The sequence below is a fragment of the Dendropsophus ebraccatus genome, chromosome 7 (genome assembly GCF_027789765.1).
Source record: "Dendropsophus ebraccatus isolate aDenEbr1 chromosome 7, aDenEbr1.pat, whole genome shotgun sequence".
NCBI lineage: Eukaryota > Metazoa > Chordata > Amphibia > Anura > Hylidae > Dendropsophus > Dendropsophus ebraccatus.
The window spans coordinates 58,670,769-58,685,968 of NC_091460.1; the positions used below are offsets into that span (position 1 = coordinate 58,670,769).

The window sequence follows — 15,200 nt, forward strand, 5'->3', positions numbered from 1 at the left end:
ACTCATGTCCGGATGATACATTTTATGATACATCAATATGATTTGTTTGTGTAATTTCACAATAATATACTAAATCAATACTATTCAGAATCACTATTTGTTTTAACCAATGCACAGAATGTCATTATGCCCTTGAGATGAGAAACTGAAAACCTAAGATGACAAAGTGTTGTGTGAAATTACTTTACTGCATGGTTCTTGCATTAGAGACCACATCCTGTAAATGATATTATAACCATGAAGCACTTTTTTTTATAAGACATGCCATGTACCTTCATTAATACTAGTCTAGTACAGATTTATGATTGATGATGATGGTATAAAGGATTTTATGGGTCACATACTAAGCAACACATATACCAACACAAGACATGCAGTGAGGTTATGTTCATATACAGTTTTTTTTCCTTATTTTTCAGCCATAAAACACCAATTTTAACCCCTTAAGGACAGAGCCTGAAATGGCCTTAAGGACATAGACAAATTTTATGAATATGACCAGTGTCACTTTATTCATTAATAACTTCGGGATACTTTTACCTATCCGGACGATTCTGAGATTGTTTTCTCGTGACATATTGTACTTTACATTTCTGGTAAAATGGAGTCGATACTCATAACGAATCTTTATGAAAAACACCAAAATAATGTGAAAAATTGTGAAAAAATGCATTTTTCAAACTTTGAAACCTTTCTGCTTATACAGAAAATGGTTACGCCACATAAATTATATATTAAATAGCATTAGCAACATGTCTACTTTATGTTGGCGGCATTTGTTAAACTATATTTAATTTTTTTTAGACAATAGGAAGCTTAAAACATTAGCAGCAATTTTCCAAATTTTCTGTAAAATTTCAAAATCAGATATTTTTAGGGACCTGTTCAGGTTCAGGCTCGATTCACACGTAGTAATAGTGCGTCCGTATGTACGGATGTAATAGTGCGGCCGTATATTTGATGTTTCGTGTGTATGCTGGGAAGTATAGGATATGCGGCTGCACAGTGCACACTCCGTATGAGTTTCTGGCCTGATTGTATCCGGGTCCGTAAAAAATGAGCAAGACCATTATTTCCGGGCCGAAATGGTCCAAGTCGACCGTAGGAAGTAACATTCGGGCCTGGCGGAACCTCTGATTACTGCCGGATCAATCTGGATTCTCATTAGAATAATTCATCAATGCGTAACGCCCCTTCAGTTTAAAAGGCCCAAGTGAATGGGCTTCAATAGGTGACCATCCTTTTAGGTGTCCCGATCTGGAGCGATGGCACGGCGAGCGGAGCATGGTGGTGCTGGTCGTGGGCGACGTGGTTCCTGGCAGCGGGACATTGATGTTCCACGCCTGATCGCAGAGGTAAGTTTGATCGAAGAATTACACTCATCTTTCTAGAATGGTTTTACTTGGAAAATAGGATGTGTAGTCTCTTTCTGTGTATCTATTTATCCCTCTCTCTATCTATATATCTATGTAAATATATGTCTAATAATATGTAATGTATGCGAACCCAAATACATATCTCTGTTAATATATTTATGTGATGTGTTAAAATGTTTTACTTGGACTTAGAAATGCACATGGTCGTCTCGGCCAACCAAAACGCACCTAAGCCACATGTAACACACATATGAATGTCAACACTGTTAGTGGTCTTAAATATAATCGTTTTAGTCATGCGACACGGGCGTGGGAATGTGGCCTGCAAAAAACCACAAAGTATCGTCATGTGTTTCCTTATCTGCTATAGTATTAATTTCTAGTGCAGTTCCCATATAAAACCACTACTTACATATGTCGAATTTAGTATCCCTATTGAGTGTAGGGTTGTTTGATTTCTTACATGTATCAATTGTATTTAATAACAGTGACATGTGTACAAATGTAGACAATTTTTCTGCACAAATCAGTATAGTGCGTTTTGGATGCGTTTTTTGTGTGATATAGTGCATGTGAATCTGAGTAAGCGTGCGCACTACACCGTACACAGTATAGTCAAGTAATGTTTGTGGAATCTTTTGCAAATCGAGTCGAGCAAGGTTGCGTTTTTGATGCGTTTTTTGTGTGATATAGTGCATGTGAATCTGAGTAAGCGTGCGCACTACACCGTACACAGTATAGTCAAGTAATGTTTGTGGAATCTTTTGCAAATCGAGTCGAGCAAGGTTGCGTTTTTGATGCGTTTTTTGTGTGATATAGTGCATGTGAATCTGAGTAAGCGTGCGCACTACACCGTACACAGTATAGTCAAGTAATGTTTGTGGAATCTTTTGCAAATCGAGTCGAGCAAGGTTGCGTTTTGGATGCGTTTTTCATGTAGCTCGTTTTTGCACGTAGTTTCATGTTATTGTGTGCTCCTCCTCGAATGTTCGACCTAATGCTATACCTAACCTTACATGTATTTAATTATTAAAATATATTTGTCACTCTATATCAGCGACTGTTTAATACATAAATGTTGACCATAGTTATTACAAAATGTCGAGATCTCTAACCATAGTCGTTGTGACATGTTTTATCCACACACTAAGATAACAAAACACCACACACACACCAGAACAAACACCGCAGCAGTGAAATAGTTAGCTTCACTCGTTTGCACATGTGTTCATGTATTTTCGAAACAATGTTGATTTTCTCTTTCATCAGGTGTGAATGCAAAGCTGGCATTGATCTGGTCTTGTGGCCTACTAATTAGTGCTAGTTAAGATACAAAGCCTTTCCTAAATTCAATCATTAGACACCAATCTTGGTATGTTTTCCGAAGTGTGTTCAAAGAGTTCTGGCATTCCTTGGTTTAGTGAGTCTTGGCTCAGTGGTTATTAGGCTGTGTTCCTTAGATTACACAGGTGGTCTGTTGGAATCCCAACACCACTCTATGTAATGTCATAATGGAAAACATGTTCTTATTCTAATCGATGTAGACACACAGAGAGGTGAAGTCAGATGGAGATGTCTAGTGATTTCTGTCTTTCTATATAATTTTTCAGGTGCGGTCCCGTCCCCATTTGTGGGACTTGACTGTGCGTGGCTACCACGACCGCGTCCTGCGTCGCGAGACGTGGGAGACGATAGCGGCTGTGGTAGTCCCACAGTGGGGCGATGTGACGGACAGCGAGCAGCTGCGGATGGGTATGTCGTGTTGTCAAATAATGTATGACATAAAATTGTGAGAACAATGTCCGATATTTCTACCAAGACCTCGAAATATCTATCAATTATTAAAATCTATCTATTTCTAATAAATCTTTGCTTTTGTCAGTCCGAGCAGTGGAGACACGCTGGTCTAGTGTCAGGGACCAGTACCAACGGGCGATACGCACGGAGGAGAGGGGTGGGGAGCCGATCTCCATGCGCTATGCGCCTTTGTTGGATTTTATCCCGAGCCGCAGTCAACGGCAGTAAGTATATTTTTCTTATTCCATAATGTATATAGTATCATATAGTGTACAATATGTAATACATGAGATAAAATGTTATATGGGAGTAATGAATTTTAATTCTGCCTTTGGTTGTTCAGCAGAACCTGGTCCATACTCACTAGCAGATAATCTCATCCGATTTCACCAATCTGCCTCTTTATGTATATGTTTTATAGGAATGTGCAGACAATTATCTTTAATGTATCCCGATAATTTGACTACATACACTATTGCCATTCTTTATAAGGCCCTAGTTGTGTCATGTTTGTTAGCCTTCATGCTGGTGTATGTGACTGTCCAGAGAGGGTTAATGTATCCTGACCAATCACAATAGTCCCCTTTGCTCACACTCAAACAAATGCTTACACACCACTCTGACTCGTGCTTCAACATCCTGTCATTTCTCTAAAATATGTTAGTTTCTGTCATGGCGCTAGAACAACATCTCGTGATTTTTGCAGATCACGGTCACTCCCTCAGTTGTTTAGCGTGTGCTGTAGGTGGCAGAGCCAGTAAGCATGGTGAATGAAATGGCTGTTTCTATGCAGCGGATAATGTTTTATATTTAGTGTCCTACAGTACTAAGCAGTCCGAGAGCTGTTCTCCGGCCCACACTATTCACTTCCTTTATACTCAATGCTGGGCGGCCTGCTGCTCTGTCACTGTCTCAGTGTGGCCTGCGGGGATCTATGACAGGTACACAGGCCTCTTACTGGCCGCTTGTGTATCTGGTCACATGACTAACTCAGGCTCCTCTCCCTGCTGGGCCACATTAAAAAACACTTGTTGTTGTGTTGTCACCAGAATGGTTCCATGCCCACAACATGCCCTGAAGATGAGAGCATTGTTTCCACACTCAGAACGGGGAACATTTTTGGCTAATGTTTTTTTGTTTAAGTTTATTAGAAAACACTAATGTGAATGAGTTAATATAAATAGTTGTATGTCCTAACATAGGATGCGCATAGTACTACATAATGTCTTCGTGTTACCAAAACACACATTTCGACATACTGTATGTTATCAAAACTTAAACATTCGATATATGAAGTACCTTTATGAATGTGTCCATATTAGCTAACCTTTCTGTCTCTCCACAGAACCAGTGGCAATTTCGCAGACCCACCGGGAGGACAGGATGCTGCTGGTTCTGATGTTGCAGCATCACAGCAGGAGGGGGATTGTGCCACGCCACCGCCATCACAGGAGCCTGGCAGTCCTACTCTTTCTGAGGGCACGGAGCCGATGCCAGGACCTTCTGGCTCGACTTCCATGCACGAAGAGGAGGAGGCTGCAGCACCATCAACATCTGGTGCAGGTCCTAGTGGTGTGCCCCTGGCAGCTCGGCCACGTCAGCCACTCACGAGGCCCACTACTACCACCACCAGGAGGCGTCGGGAGCAAGAAGAAGCTCATTCAGCACTGAGTGAGTTGGATCAATCTGTCGTCAACTTTGTCAGGCGGTTTGATGGAGGAGATGATCAGAATGATTTCTTCTGCTACTATCTGGGAGTCCGTTTACGGAATCTCCCTACTAATCTGGCACGTAGTGCGCGGATGGTTACAGAAGTGCTGCTGTCGTGTCACGAGCAGATTGACCCCGATACTTTCCCCGACCCTTGCTATGTGGGCGTCCTCCTACAATCTGTGTATGGGTTACACTCACGGAGGCCACATATCCCGCCGGAGGGCTTTCTTTTCCCCGAGACCACTGCGCCCCCACCTGTGCCCCCACCTCTCTCCCCCCTTGTCCCCCCAGCATTGTCCCGAGAGCCACCTGGTGCCATGCCCCCTCCATCTGAGGGTACTAGGGCCGTTCCTAGGCGCCAGCCACGGCGTGGACGGCGCTCTCGGACATCTCGTTACCCACGACGTTTATGATTTCTACTATGTGATGTATGAGGCAATACATCATAATATTATTATCTTTTTTTGGTTTAATTTTTCTATTTGTATTTTTTTTTGTTTTATTTTTTTTTTTTTTTGGTTTATGGCAAGTGGTCTCCTTTTTCAGGCCCAGAGAGGTCATTTTGTGTTAGGGTAGAGTAGGGTCCATGTCCCTGAGGACACCTTACCGGGGTGACATGGTACACTCTGTTTGAAAAAACAGTTTGCTAAGATCCTCATTTAAAAGAATCTATAGAAAAAAGTAAAATCATAATGTCTTTCCTTTAGCTATCTCCAGGGCGAATGGTTCTTGTGTGTAGGGGCCCTTGTTAGCAGAACCAATATGTCACTACATTTAAACGTCAATAAGGAAAAAAAAGGACTGTCATACAAATAGATGAGTTCCTAAATGCAAGTGTCTGATGTGTCCGGTTTTTACATCCATTACTGACTTTTGTTGCCTATGTTTGACTCAGCATCTTGCACAGAAGGTTGATTTGTGAAATGTATCCTTTTTGTTAACCTTTATACACAATAATGTGTTTAATGTGATATTTCATACAGAACATGCAGAGTTTGGTGTAAAATTATTTTAGATATAATATTTAATTCAACATTATAAGTATTTTAATGATCAACAATAAAATCCAAACTACATTTGGCCTGGAGAAAACAATGCTACATTGTGTGTGTGTGTAAGTCGAATAGTTGACATTCTTCCACACACATCTGCGTTGTTCTCTCTCGATTGGGAGGTGTAATGTAGTGATTTGGCTCAAGGTTACTAAAGTACCGCGCGCTTACACAATGTACTGTATCCTAGAATAAAATCCACATTTTCACACATGGAGAGGCCTAAAGCCTTGCCAAGGATACATCAAGGATCTATTCACATGTTTTCAGTTTAAAAAGCTAAAAATTAACCATTATTATGTTTGTATTGGTTTGGCCTTTGCACATAGTGCAGTTAATGGATGTGTTGACGATATATATGTAACATTTCCCACAAGTCTCAGGCTTTTATTAACATGTTGTGTCACTACGCTAATCATTGACTCAGTGTGTGCTGGATGAATATCTGATAGTCTGCTCCTAGACTGGCCCACGAGATCGGCCTTTGGGAGCCTGCAGCAGAATGCAATGATCTGTCTGCAGTAAGCTGCAGCTTCATGCGCCCTTCCCCCTCTGTCCTAATCTAACTTTGACTTTACTATTGTGACATCATATTGCTTGGCAAGTCTGAGAATGTTTTTGAATAAAATTCCTTGTGTATTTATATAATCTCTCATTTTTTCACCTCTCCCAGAAAAAGCTTAGCTGGTTGTGCACTTTGTTTCGCGTAATGATTTGCATTAATGCGACATGCCTATTTTAGCCATGTATACAGATGGCAACACTTTATCAGTCTGAATACAAAGCCTCTATTTCATATGGTAATTCAAAATTTCGTAACCCTGTCAGTAACCAAAGTGAAAACTAACGTTGATTTCTAGTCAACAGTGGCCTTTGCCGCCAAGGGCTGGTTATTTGCATATGTAAATGAGTGTGTTCGCTCACATATGGAGATAGTGGCTGGGCTGATCCACCGGTTCGGTAGCTCCAATATAGAATGGATCACAGAAATCGTGGGGCCCAAGCGGCAAGCAGGTACGACATGGTGCAAACAAAGGGGTGTAAGGAATGAATCTAGGAATAACAAACGTGTTGTTCTGTGGTCATTTCATGGCTGAGCACCAGTTTTCTCCTTCTGGAGATTACACCTTAGTTTGCAGTTAACTGACGACCAGTGAGTGCCTGGCCTGAGGGCTGGGTATGAGGTATCGTTGGTACAGGTGTGCTCTCGGCCTTGTCAGAGAGTGGACATGTGTCCTGGACCTTTGCAGGTGCCTTTTGGGCCGGAAGGGCAAGGAATGTTGTGTTTGTGGTCCATTTCTTGGAGAAGTGGCCAAATGTTATATAGCATTGTTAGTGCATGTATCTGAGTGCCACCCTGCACTGTGGCTAGTTGCACCTGTGTGATGAGAGCAGGATTGCCATTTGGCCTTGACATAGGATGATAGAAGAAAGGAATTATTTATTTGAAGCTTAGCCATGAGAGAAATATTGTTTGCCACACATTTCTCACGGTCTTATTTTGTAATTGTCCTTGTATATTTTTAAATATAACTCAAAATACAGGGATGAATGTAACAACTGTTTGTGTCCAGGCTTCACCTAGGCCGTGTCCGTGACTGGATGGAGATAACAAATGTATCATTTTGAGTTCCTATGGGTAGAAGCCAAGGTTATTTAGGATGTGTCTGCATTGTAAGAATCTGCACTTTGAAAACCGTCGCTGGAAGAAGAAGTGATTTGGACAACAAAGCCGGAGTGATTCATGGAGCCCGAGATGTATCCTGATCGGTCTGTTATAGCCGTCGGCCAGCTGATCAGTGAAGTAAGTATTTTCTGGAGCTGTTGGGAGTGCTTTATACATAGATAAGATCATCGATAGAAAGATTTCGATCGTCCTTTGGACTCGGAGAAGATAGTTGTGTGGCCGTGACTTAATGTATGACTGTCATTTGTTGTGTGAGTCACATTTACATACATGTAATTTACAAGTCTTGTCTTTTATATCGCTTTTTGTGATGTCCAAAAGTCACATCTGTAATTGCATCCTGTTTAAGTGGTAAATAATTTAGTGAAAACAAATCGATTATGTAATGATCAATAGATGCTAGATAATATTTATTTTATGTGTACGATTGTCTATAGTCATTTAGTGGCACGATACATCGCTCCGAGTAGTTTATGTAAGTACGATTGTGTGTAATTCCTATGTGTTTGCCATCAGGGGGCGCTTGAAATCCAGCAATGACTGCATGAGTCTTTTCAGATGTGTGTGTCTCCTCCAAATCTGTGAATGTGTTAGCTCTTTCGGACCATGTAACGCACATCGTATTTTAGGCGAGATTTGTAAGTAATGGCTGGTCGAGGAATTGTCCTTGTAATAGCACATGTTGTTGGGCAAACAGGGCGTGACTTAGGATTGCTCTTAGCGAGATGGCCGTGCAGCGAACTCTCTCCCTTCTCCCTTCTCCCTCCTCCCTCCTCCCTCCTCCCTCCTCCCTCCTCCCTCCTCCCTCCTCCCTCCATGATGGTTGTTGGCGGCACATACATAGTAGAAATCCTACCATATAATGTGCTGATAGTGTCATCATAAGGAGGTCGCTTAAATAGTACGCAAATCACGCACAAGATCCGGCGCAGGCTGATGATGCTATAGGCTAGCGACACAGCGTGGACACGCCCCCTCTCTGTAGTACATGCACGTCATCAGTGTGCGTAGCGGGGTTGTTGTTTAGCCGGAGTGTTTGGTGTGCTGTGCTAATTCTGTTCACTGCTCGGCTAATGAGTATTTTGGCTTTTAGCGCTGCTCTGCTTTGTACTTTGTCAGGCGTTGTAACGTCGGAAGCACACACAATCCGCAGCAGCCACGTTCAAAGAGGCGTGGCCGACCATTATGGCACTTGTAGTGCAGCGGCTTACGACGTGACAATGCCGGACAGAAATGGGTAAGCTGAGCATCGTTACATGGTGTCACATAGCAATTCGCCGAGCACACGACACGCAATAGTTAACCCCCCCCCACCCCCGCTACGCCCAGTGCTGAGGTGGCGAGACTACAGAGAGGAGGCGTGTCCCCCCGTGTCGCTATCCGATCCCAGACCCCCGCGCCGGATTGTGGCCTTCCATTCCCTAGTAGTAAGCACATATATTTATGGCAAATACTATGAGGACATGATGTGAGTAGTAGTGTACTGTGTATATGATATGTGGCGCCAGCAAACATCATGGAGGGAGGGAGTTGGCTGCAGGTGAAGCTGGAGACCCCACCCACATAAGTGACGTACTATTTACAATCAAACATGGCGTGTAGCATGTGACATGGGTGTAGTAGCTATGACCTTATTGACTAATAATTTCTAAGACGTTACTGTAATTATTTTGGATTTTCAGGTCCATGCTCGGCCAGTGCTATGGGACGGCCCTGCGCCTGGGTACAGAAGCCGGCTAACACGGAGTGCCGCATGGAGGGAGGTTGCCCGGATTGTATACCCAGATTGGGACCAGCATACTAGATTACAGCAATGGATAATTGGTAAGTTGTTTAGCCACTGTGGCAAACCATTAACTCGAGTGTTATGGTCACCTGACGCTGATATATTCCTAATGTGTGGATGCTTTTGCTTGAAGCTAACTATGTGGAGACCAGGTGGTCCAGTGTGAGGGACCGATTCATCAGGCAGCGACGGCAGCTGATCAGGCGTGGGGCCGCCCAAGAAGAACTGGCCGCTTTGCGTTTTGCCCCAATGCTGCGTTTCATTTTGAATTCCCCCAGACGCCGCAGGTAAGTGTGTGTGTTAATTGCATGTGTCCATGGTAGGAGCAGATGATGACGGAAGTAGCTCAGTGTCTTATGTGTGCAGACATAGACATGTGTTAGATTTATATAGATTGTATACATCGAGGCTCCAGCAGGGGGAGCAGTATATTTAGTGAACACTTTAGAGTAATCTCGATTTCGGTAAGATGAGGCGCCCCCTGCTGGACACCAGATAACTAACAAATGCAGCCTGGCCTAACCGCTTTGGGAACAGCTTTTGATCCCTCCAGGATCTAATCCAGAACATGAAATGGCAGTTATGCCAATAGCGTGGACTGTCTTCATAATGTTTAAACAATGTACGCAATGTGTCCATAGAGTAAACTAATGTTCCACTCGGGTGGCCTTGTGAAGACCCACATTTTGGGTCAACAGTGTGTGAATATATTGTAAAAAGTTCTAGTGTGGCACCTCGTACATAGAAAATAGTGTGAAAGCAGGCAGAGTGTAATCCTGCATTGGATGCCTCCATTTTAGTTATCTGGCTAAATATGTCCTTAAACAAAAGTGCCATCTTAGATAGTGACCAGTGTTGTTTTCTCCTCAGACCACAAGTAGTTCAGCAACCAGCAGAGGCCTCATCGGATGAAGAGAATGAAGAACCTAATCTGGCAGAGGGGTTGGCCAGGACTCCACCACCAAGATGTCAAGAGGGTCCTGTGGAGCCTGGCGAGAGAGAGTGACATGTGCCTTGACCGTCCAACAACATTTGTGTTTGTTCCGCACTCCCTCTCCTCAGCTACACCAACACCACCCCTTGTCTGCTACACTGTAGGGCCTTAGTGCCAACCGCGCCTTACTAGCATTAATAATTTCCTAACATTTGTGTGCACCAGGACCACATCAATAACACACTGTTTAGAAGGTCTGGCATCACATTAGCTAGGGATGACAATAACAGCTTGGGGGGATTGGGATGTCCCTTTTATTTTTGTGGTGCCAGAATACAGTCAGGCTGGCTGTGTCCTTCACATATTGCCCACACTATTGCCTCTGCACACTATTCTAACTTCTGTCAACATGGTCCAAAGTAGTCTCCACACACCCTCGGCCACATCCACCCACACACACTATCATGTGAATGTTTTATTTTTTGACATGTAATAAATCCATTGCGACATATCTTGTTGTTTCCCGAAATCTTATTTTTTACTTGTTTATGTTTTAGTGTTTAAGGGTTAAAAAAACAAATGATTATTGACTGCCACTAAGGAACTACGAAATACGCTTCAAAATACTTAGTGGACTTTGTTTGCATAGAAAGCTGTATTGAATGTTGCTATTGTGTCTTATAAAATTTTGTTGTATGCTTTACGTTAGTAGAAAATGAACACATGCTGGATGTCCTTCAGGAGAATATTTCTAATCATATGTGAGACATTGCTGTATGTGTTAAAATGAATGTGTCATGATAGGAAATATTATAATGTAGTTAAGTATTTCATTTATCAGGCCAACACTCTCCTGCTGTGGCCACTTCCTGCCTTGGCCACAGATGGCAGCAGAGAGCACTGTCATACATGACAAACAAGGAATCGCAACATTCACTACATGTTCGTAGTAGGTTCACAATACGTGTATTTGAGTCAGTATATTTTGGTCAGTATTGTTAACAAAACCAGTAGTGGCTTAAAAACACAAAGGCTGTGTTCACACAATGTAGAAATAGAGTGGCTGTGCGCCATTTAAAGTGAAATATTGCTAAGTTTTTTTCTAAGAATGGATATTATTAGGAAATTTCCTTATTTAGTGTTTTAATGGCGCACATCCACAACATTACAACATTGTGTCGAGATCCTTTGGGTGTTTAGAATCCACTGCTGTTTTTGTTAGCTATACTGAGTGAAATACACGTATTGTGAAGCCACTAGCGAAGATGTAGTGAATGCTGCGATTCCTTCTTTTTGAGGTCTGAGCCTGCTCTATGCTGACATCTGTGGCCAAGGCAGGAAGTGGGCAGAGCAGGAGAGGCTTGTGATGAGCACTAACATATTTTGGGACATTAATGTTATTATCATGACACTATCATTTCCACATAGAGCTCTATGTCCGATGGGAGTAGAAATCTCCTCCTGCAGGACATCCAGCATGTGGTCATTATGTACAAAGTGGAGGATATATAAACGTACACACAATAAACTACATAATGTAGCGTTTACACTGGCAGATTGATGTGATGGATTTTGGATAAGAAATCCAGGAGATGACTGTAGACAAGGAACAGGTGATCAAGTAAAGAGCGAGATTTCTAATCTTTGAATACACTCTTCTGTGTTTTACAGAAAAAAAATGGATGATAAAATAATATTTTTGAACCGCAACCTAAGTAGACCACATCCAGCTGGCGCACCTGGGTGATGTGTGGAGGGATATATGTGGTGTGTTAATAGTGATTGTTAAGAAGTGAGATGGACTGTGGCACTAGAAGATATCAGATCCTGTTACATATCCCACACTAGAAAGTTAGACATATAGTGCGCACCCTGCTGGTCACTCCATAGGAAATGCACATGTTTTGATCACATCAATCTTTCAGCACACTAGGTTCAAAGGACTATACAATTAACATTAGCATGATGTGACCATGCTCGATAATTACTGGCCAGTAGTATATCGAGTGAGGTAATGTGTATTTTCGAACACTACTATGTGGGAACACACAACATGTTTTACATACATTGAAAAGGCAGACACATTGTTTAGTCGAATAAGAAAATATATTTTTTGTTTTAGTAAAAAGATAATGAAAATTAAATATCAACCAATACATCGGGTTCAAACAACAAAAGAAAATAAAAAAACACACATCCCAGAGACAGGTGACATACATGCGGGAAAACATCAGTCCTGTGGCCGTGGCTCATAAGGGAGGCTGTGAAAGGGGCACGGGCACGGCGCCTTCAGGAGTCATGAAGTAGTCAGCAAAGAGGTTCCTGACCACTATCCCGCGGTTGAGTTGTCTCCCTTGGCCATAGTTGATAGGGGCACTAAAAGCTGGCAGTGTCTCCACGTTCACCTCCGGGGTGGGAGCATAGTCCCGAAGGTAGTTGTGGAGAACACAGGCAGCTTTAATGACCATGTCAACTGTGGCCAATTTCAACTGCAGGGCAGTGGTAAACACTCTCCACTGACTAGTCATGATCCCGAAGGCGCACTCCACGAAGTTACGTGCCCGGCTCAGCCTCCGGTTAAATAGTCTCCCCCGTTCATCCAGCCCTCTCCGTGGGTAAGGGCGCAGCAGGTTGTTGAGTAAAGGGAAGGCTTGATCCCCTACCATGACGAATGGAGCGGGATGCGTGGTACCCGGAAGAGGAGTGGGAGGAGGTAGAGTCACGTGATCTAAGAGTATGCGCCGCCCAAACTCTGATCTCAGTAGCGCCCGGGAGTCCCCAGTACTGCCATAGGAGCCGACGTCGATGGCAAGGAAACGATACGTGGAATCAACAACCGCGATCAGGACCACAGAAAAAAATTTCTTATAATTGAAATACTGTGATCCTGATCGCGGTGGTTGCTTCACACGTATGTGCTTACCATCAACCGCCCCTATACAGTTGGGGAAATTGGCCACAGACTGAAAGCCTGCTGCTGACTGCAACCAAATCTCCCGGGTCGGACTGGGCATCACGATGGGCTGCAAATGCTCCCAGATCACGGCGCACGTGCACCTCACAATTCCAGAGATGGTGGACGTACCAACCCTGAATTGGAGGTGCAACGATACATAACTCTCCCCTGTCGCCAAGAATCTGTGAAAAAATGAAAAATAGTATTTTATGATTCTATTTCACATTCAGCTACATATTAAATTATTACATATTTTAACACTATATTAGATTTAACTACAATTACATGAACAAATAGTTCGCATTAAAATAAAGCATCTTCACCTTAACGTTATGAGCAGACGTCCCACAGGAGGGATGGATTTCCGCATGTAGGTGTCCTGTCTCTGGAGATGTGGGGTCAAAATGGAAAGTAAATTATCAAAGGCCTCCATAGGCAGGCGCACGAAGTCCTGGAACTTGTCAGGATGTCTGCAACAAATTAAGAAAAATATTGATCACTAATATTACACACAAACACACATCATAGGAAGATGTCATACGGTTTACAAATGTTGACATTAACATCAAACGTTGTAAGGATAAACAAAAAACATAATAAAATTATGGACTTTGGGGTAAACATTTGTGGACAGTAACCTTTACATTTGCAATATTACATTCAAAGATTTGACGACTTTGATGTATTCAAATCGACATACCGTCGCAAATCATCATACAGGCAACCAATGTGGCCCCGGGTCTCCCTCCGAACATTGATGGGGTGGACCCAATATCGCCGTCCCACCTCCTGCAGACGGCGCTGCTCTGCGTCTTTTTGCCTCTGAGAAGAATTTTTAAAAAATTAAATTTATTATTTTTAAGACATCTCAATTAGTCACAAAATTATTACACAGTTGCATTTAAGGACCTTTGGTCAACAGTACTTAAGGGAGCTTGCATAAACAATACATTTAAATCAATGTTTTACGGATTATAAGCCTAAACAGTTTGTAAGGCTAGTTTGAAATAAGTTACATAAAGCTTTAAAAAAAAAAAAAAAAAAAAAAAAAAAAAAAATATATAGAGACTTACACACAAACGCTGGTAATAATTACGCATCTTCCACAGGATCGAAAGCACCACGAGCTGGTGCTTGCGGCGCAGCCTCATACGCCGGGCTGGCCCATAGGGCGCATTATTAGCGCCATCAGACATCTTTTTTTTTATTTTTTTGGCATTCAAAACACTACAAGCATATGGGCGTACTTCGCGAGTGGGCGGAGATTTTATAGGGATGTGGGTGTGCTTATTTGGCCCGGGGGCAGATTCATGAATCAAATACATGCTTTTGAGCGGGGCCAAACAAGCCAAGACACATCATGACACTACGGCCGGACTCTTACGATAAGACCGTAAGTGGTTTTCAAATACAGCCGCCAGACCACCCGGAGATGTACGGGACAGAAATTTTAACGCCCGCACTGTTACTACGTGTGAAACCGGCCTCAAAGTGTATTTGAGGGGCCTGTATGTTAGAAAGCCCCACAAAGCACCCCATTTCAGAAACTGCACCCCTAAAACTCTGAAAAAGCACATCCAGAAAGTTTTTTAACCCTTTAGGGGAGTCACAGAAATAAAAGCGAAGTGTGTAAGAAATTAGAAAATTTTTATTTTCTGTGCAGAGATTTTATTGTAATCCAATATCTTTCATAATGATAAACCTATTAGCAGAGAAATGCCCCCCAATATTGATTGCCCCGTTTCTGCAGTTTATAGAAATACCCCATATGTGGCCCTATTGAGGCTATTTGACGCAACCACAAGCCTCAGATATAAGGGAGCGCCTAGTGAATTTCAACGCCTCCATTATATTTGGTCATTTTTGACCGTACCACTTCAGGTTGGCAGAGGCTCTGGG

The 15,200-nt window shown here is 42.6% G+C and overlaps 1 protein-coding gene across 1 annotated transcript; it reads right to left on the bottom strand.

Moving 5' to 3' along the window:
* Positions 1-12,485: 12,485 nt before the first annotated feature.
* On the bottom strand, positions 12,486-14,286 carry LOC138796819 (uncharacterized). The gene is made up of 3 exons (XM_069976522.1): positions 14,002-14,286; positions 13,625-13,771; positions 12,486-13,483 (listed from the first exon to the last, which is right to left on the bottom strand). Exons 2-3 carry the CDS (start codon positions 13,732-13,734, stop codon positions 12,595-12,597), a joined length of 999 nt encoding a protein of 332 aa, XP_069832623.1. The 5' UTR covers positions 13,735-13,771; positions 14,002-14,286; the 3' UTR covers positions 12,486-12,594.
* Between the last annotated feature and the right edge of the window lie 914 nt (positions 14,287-15,200).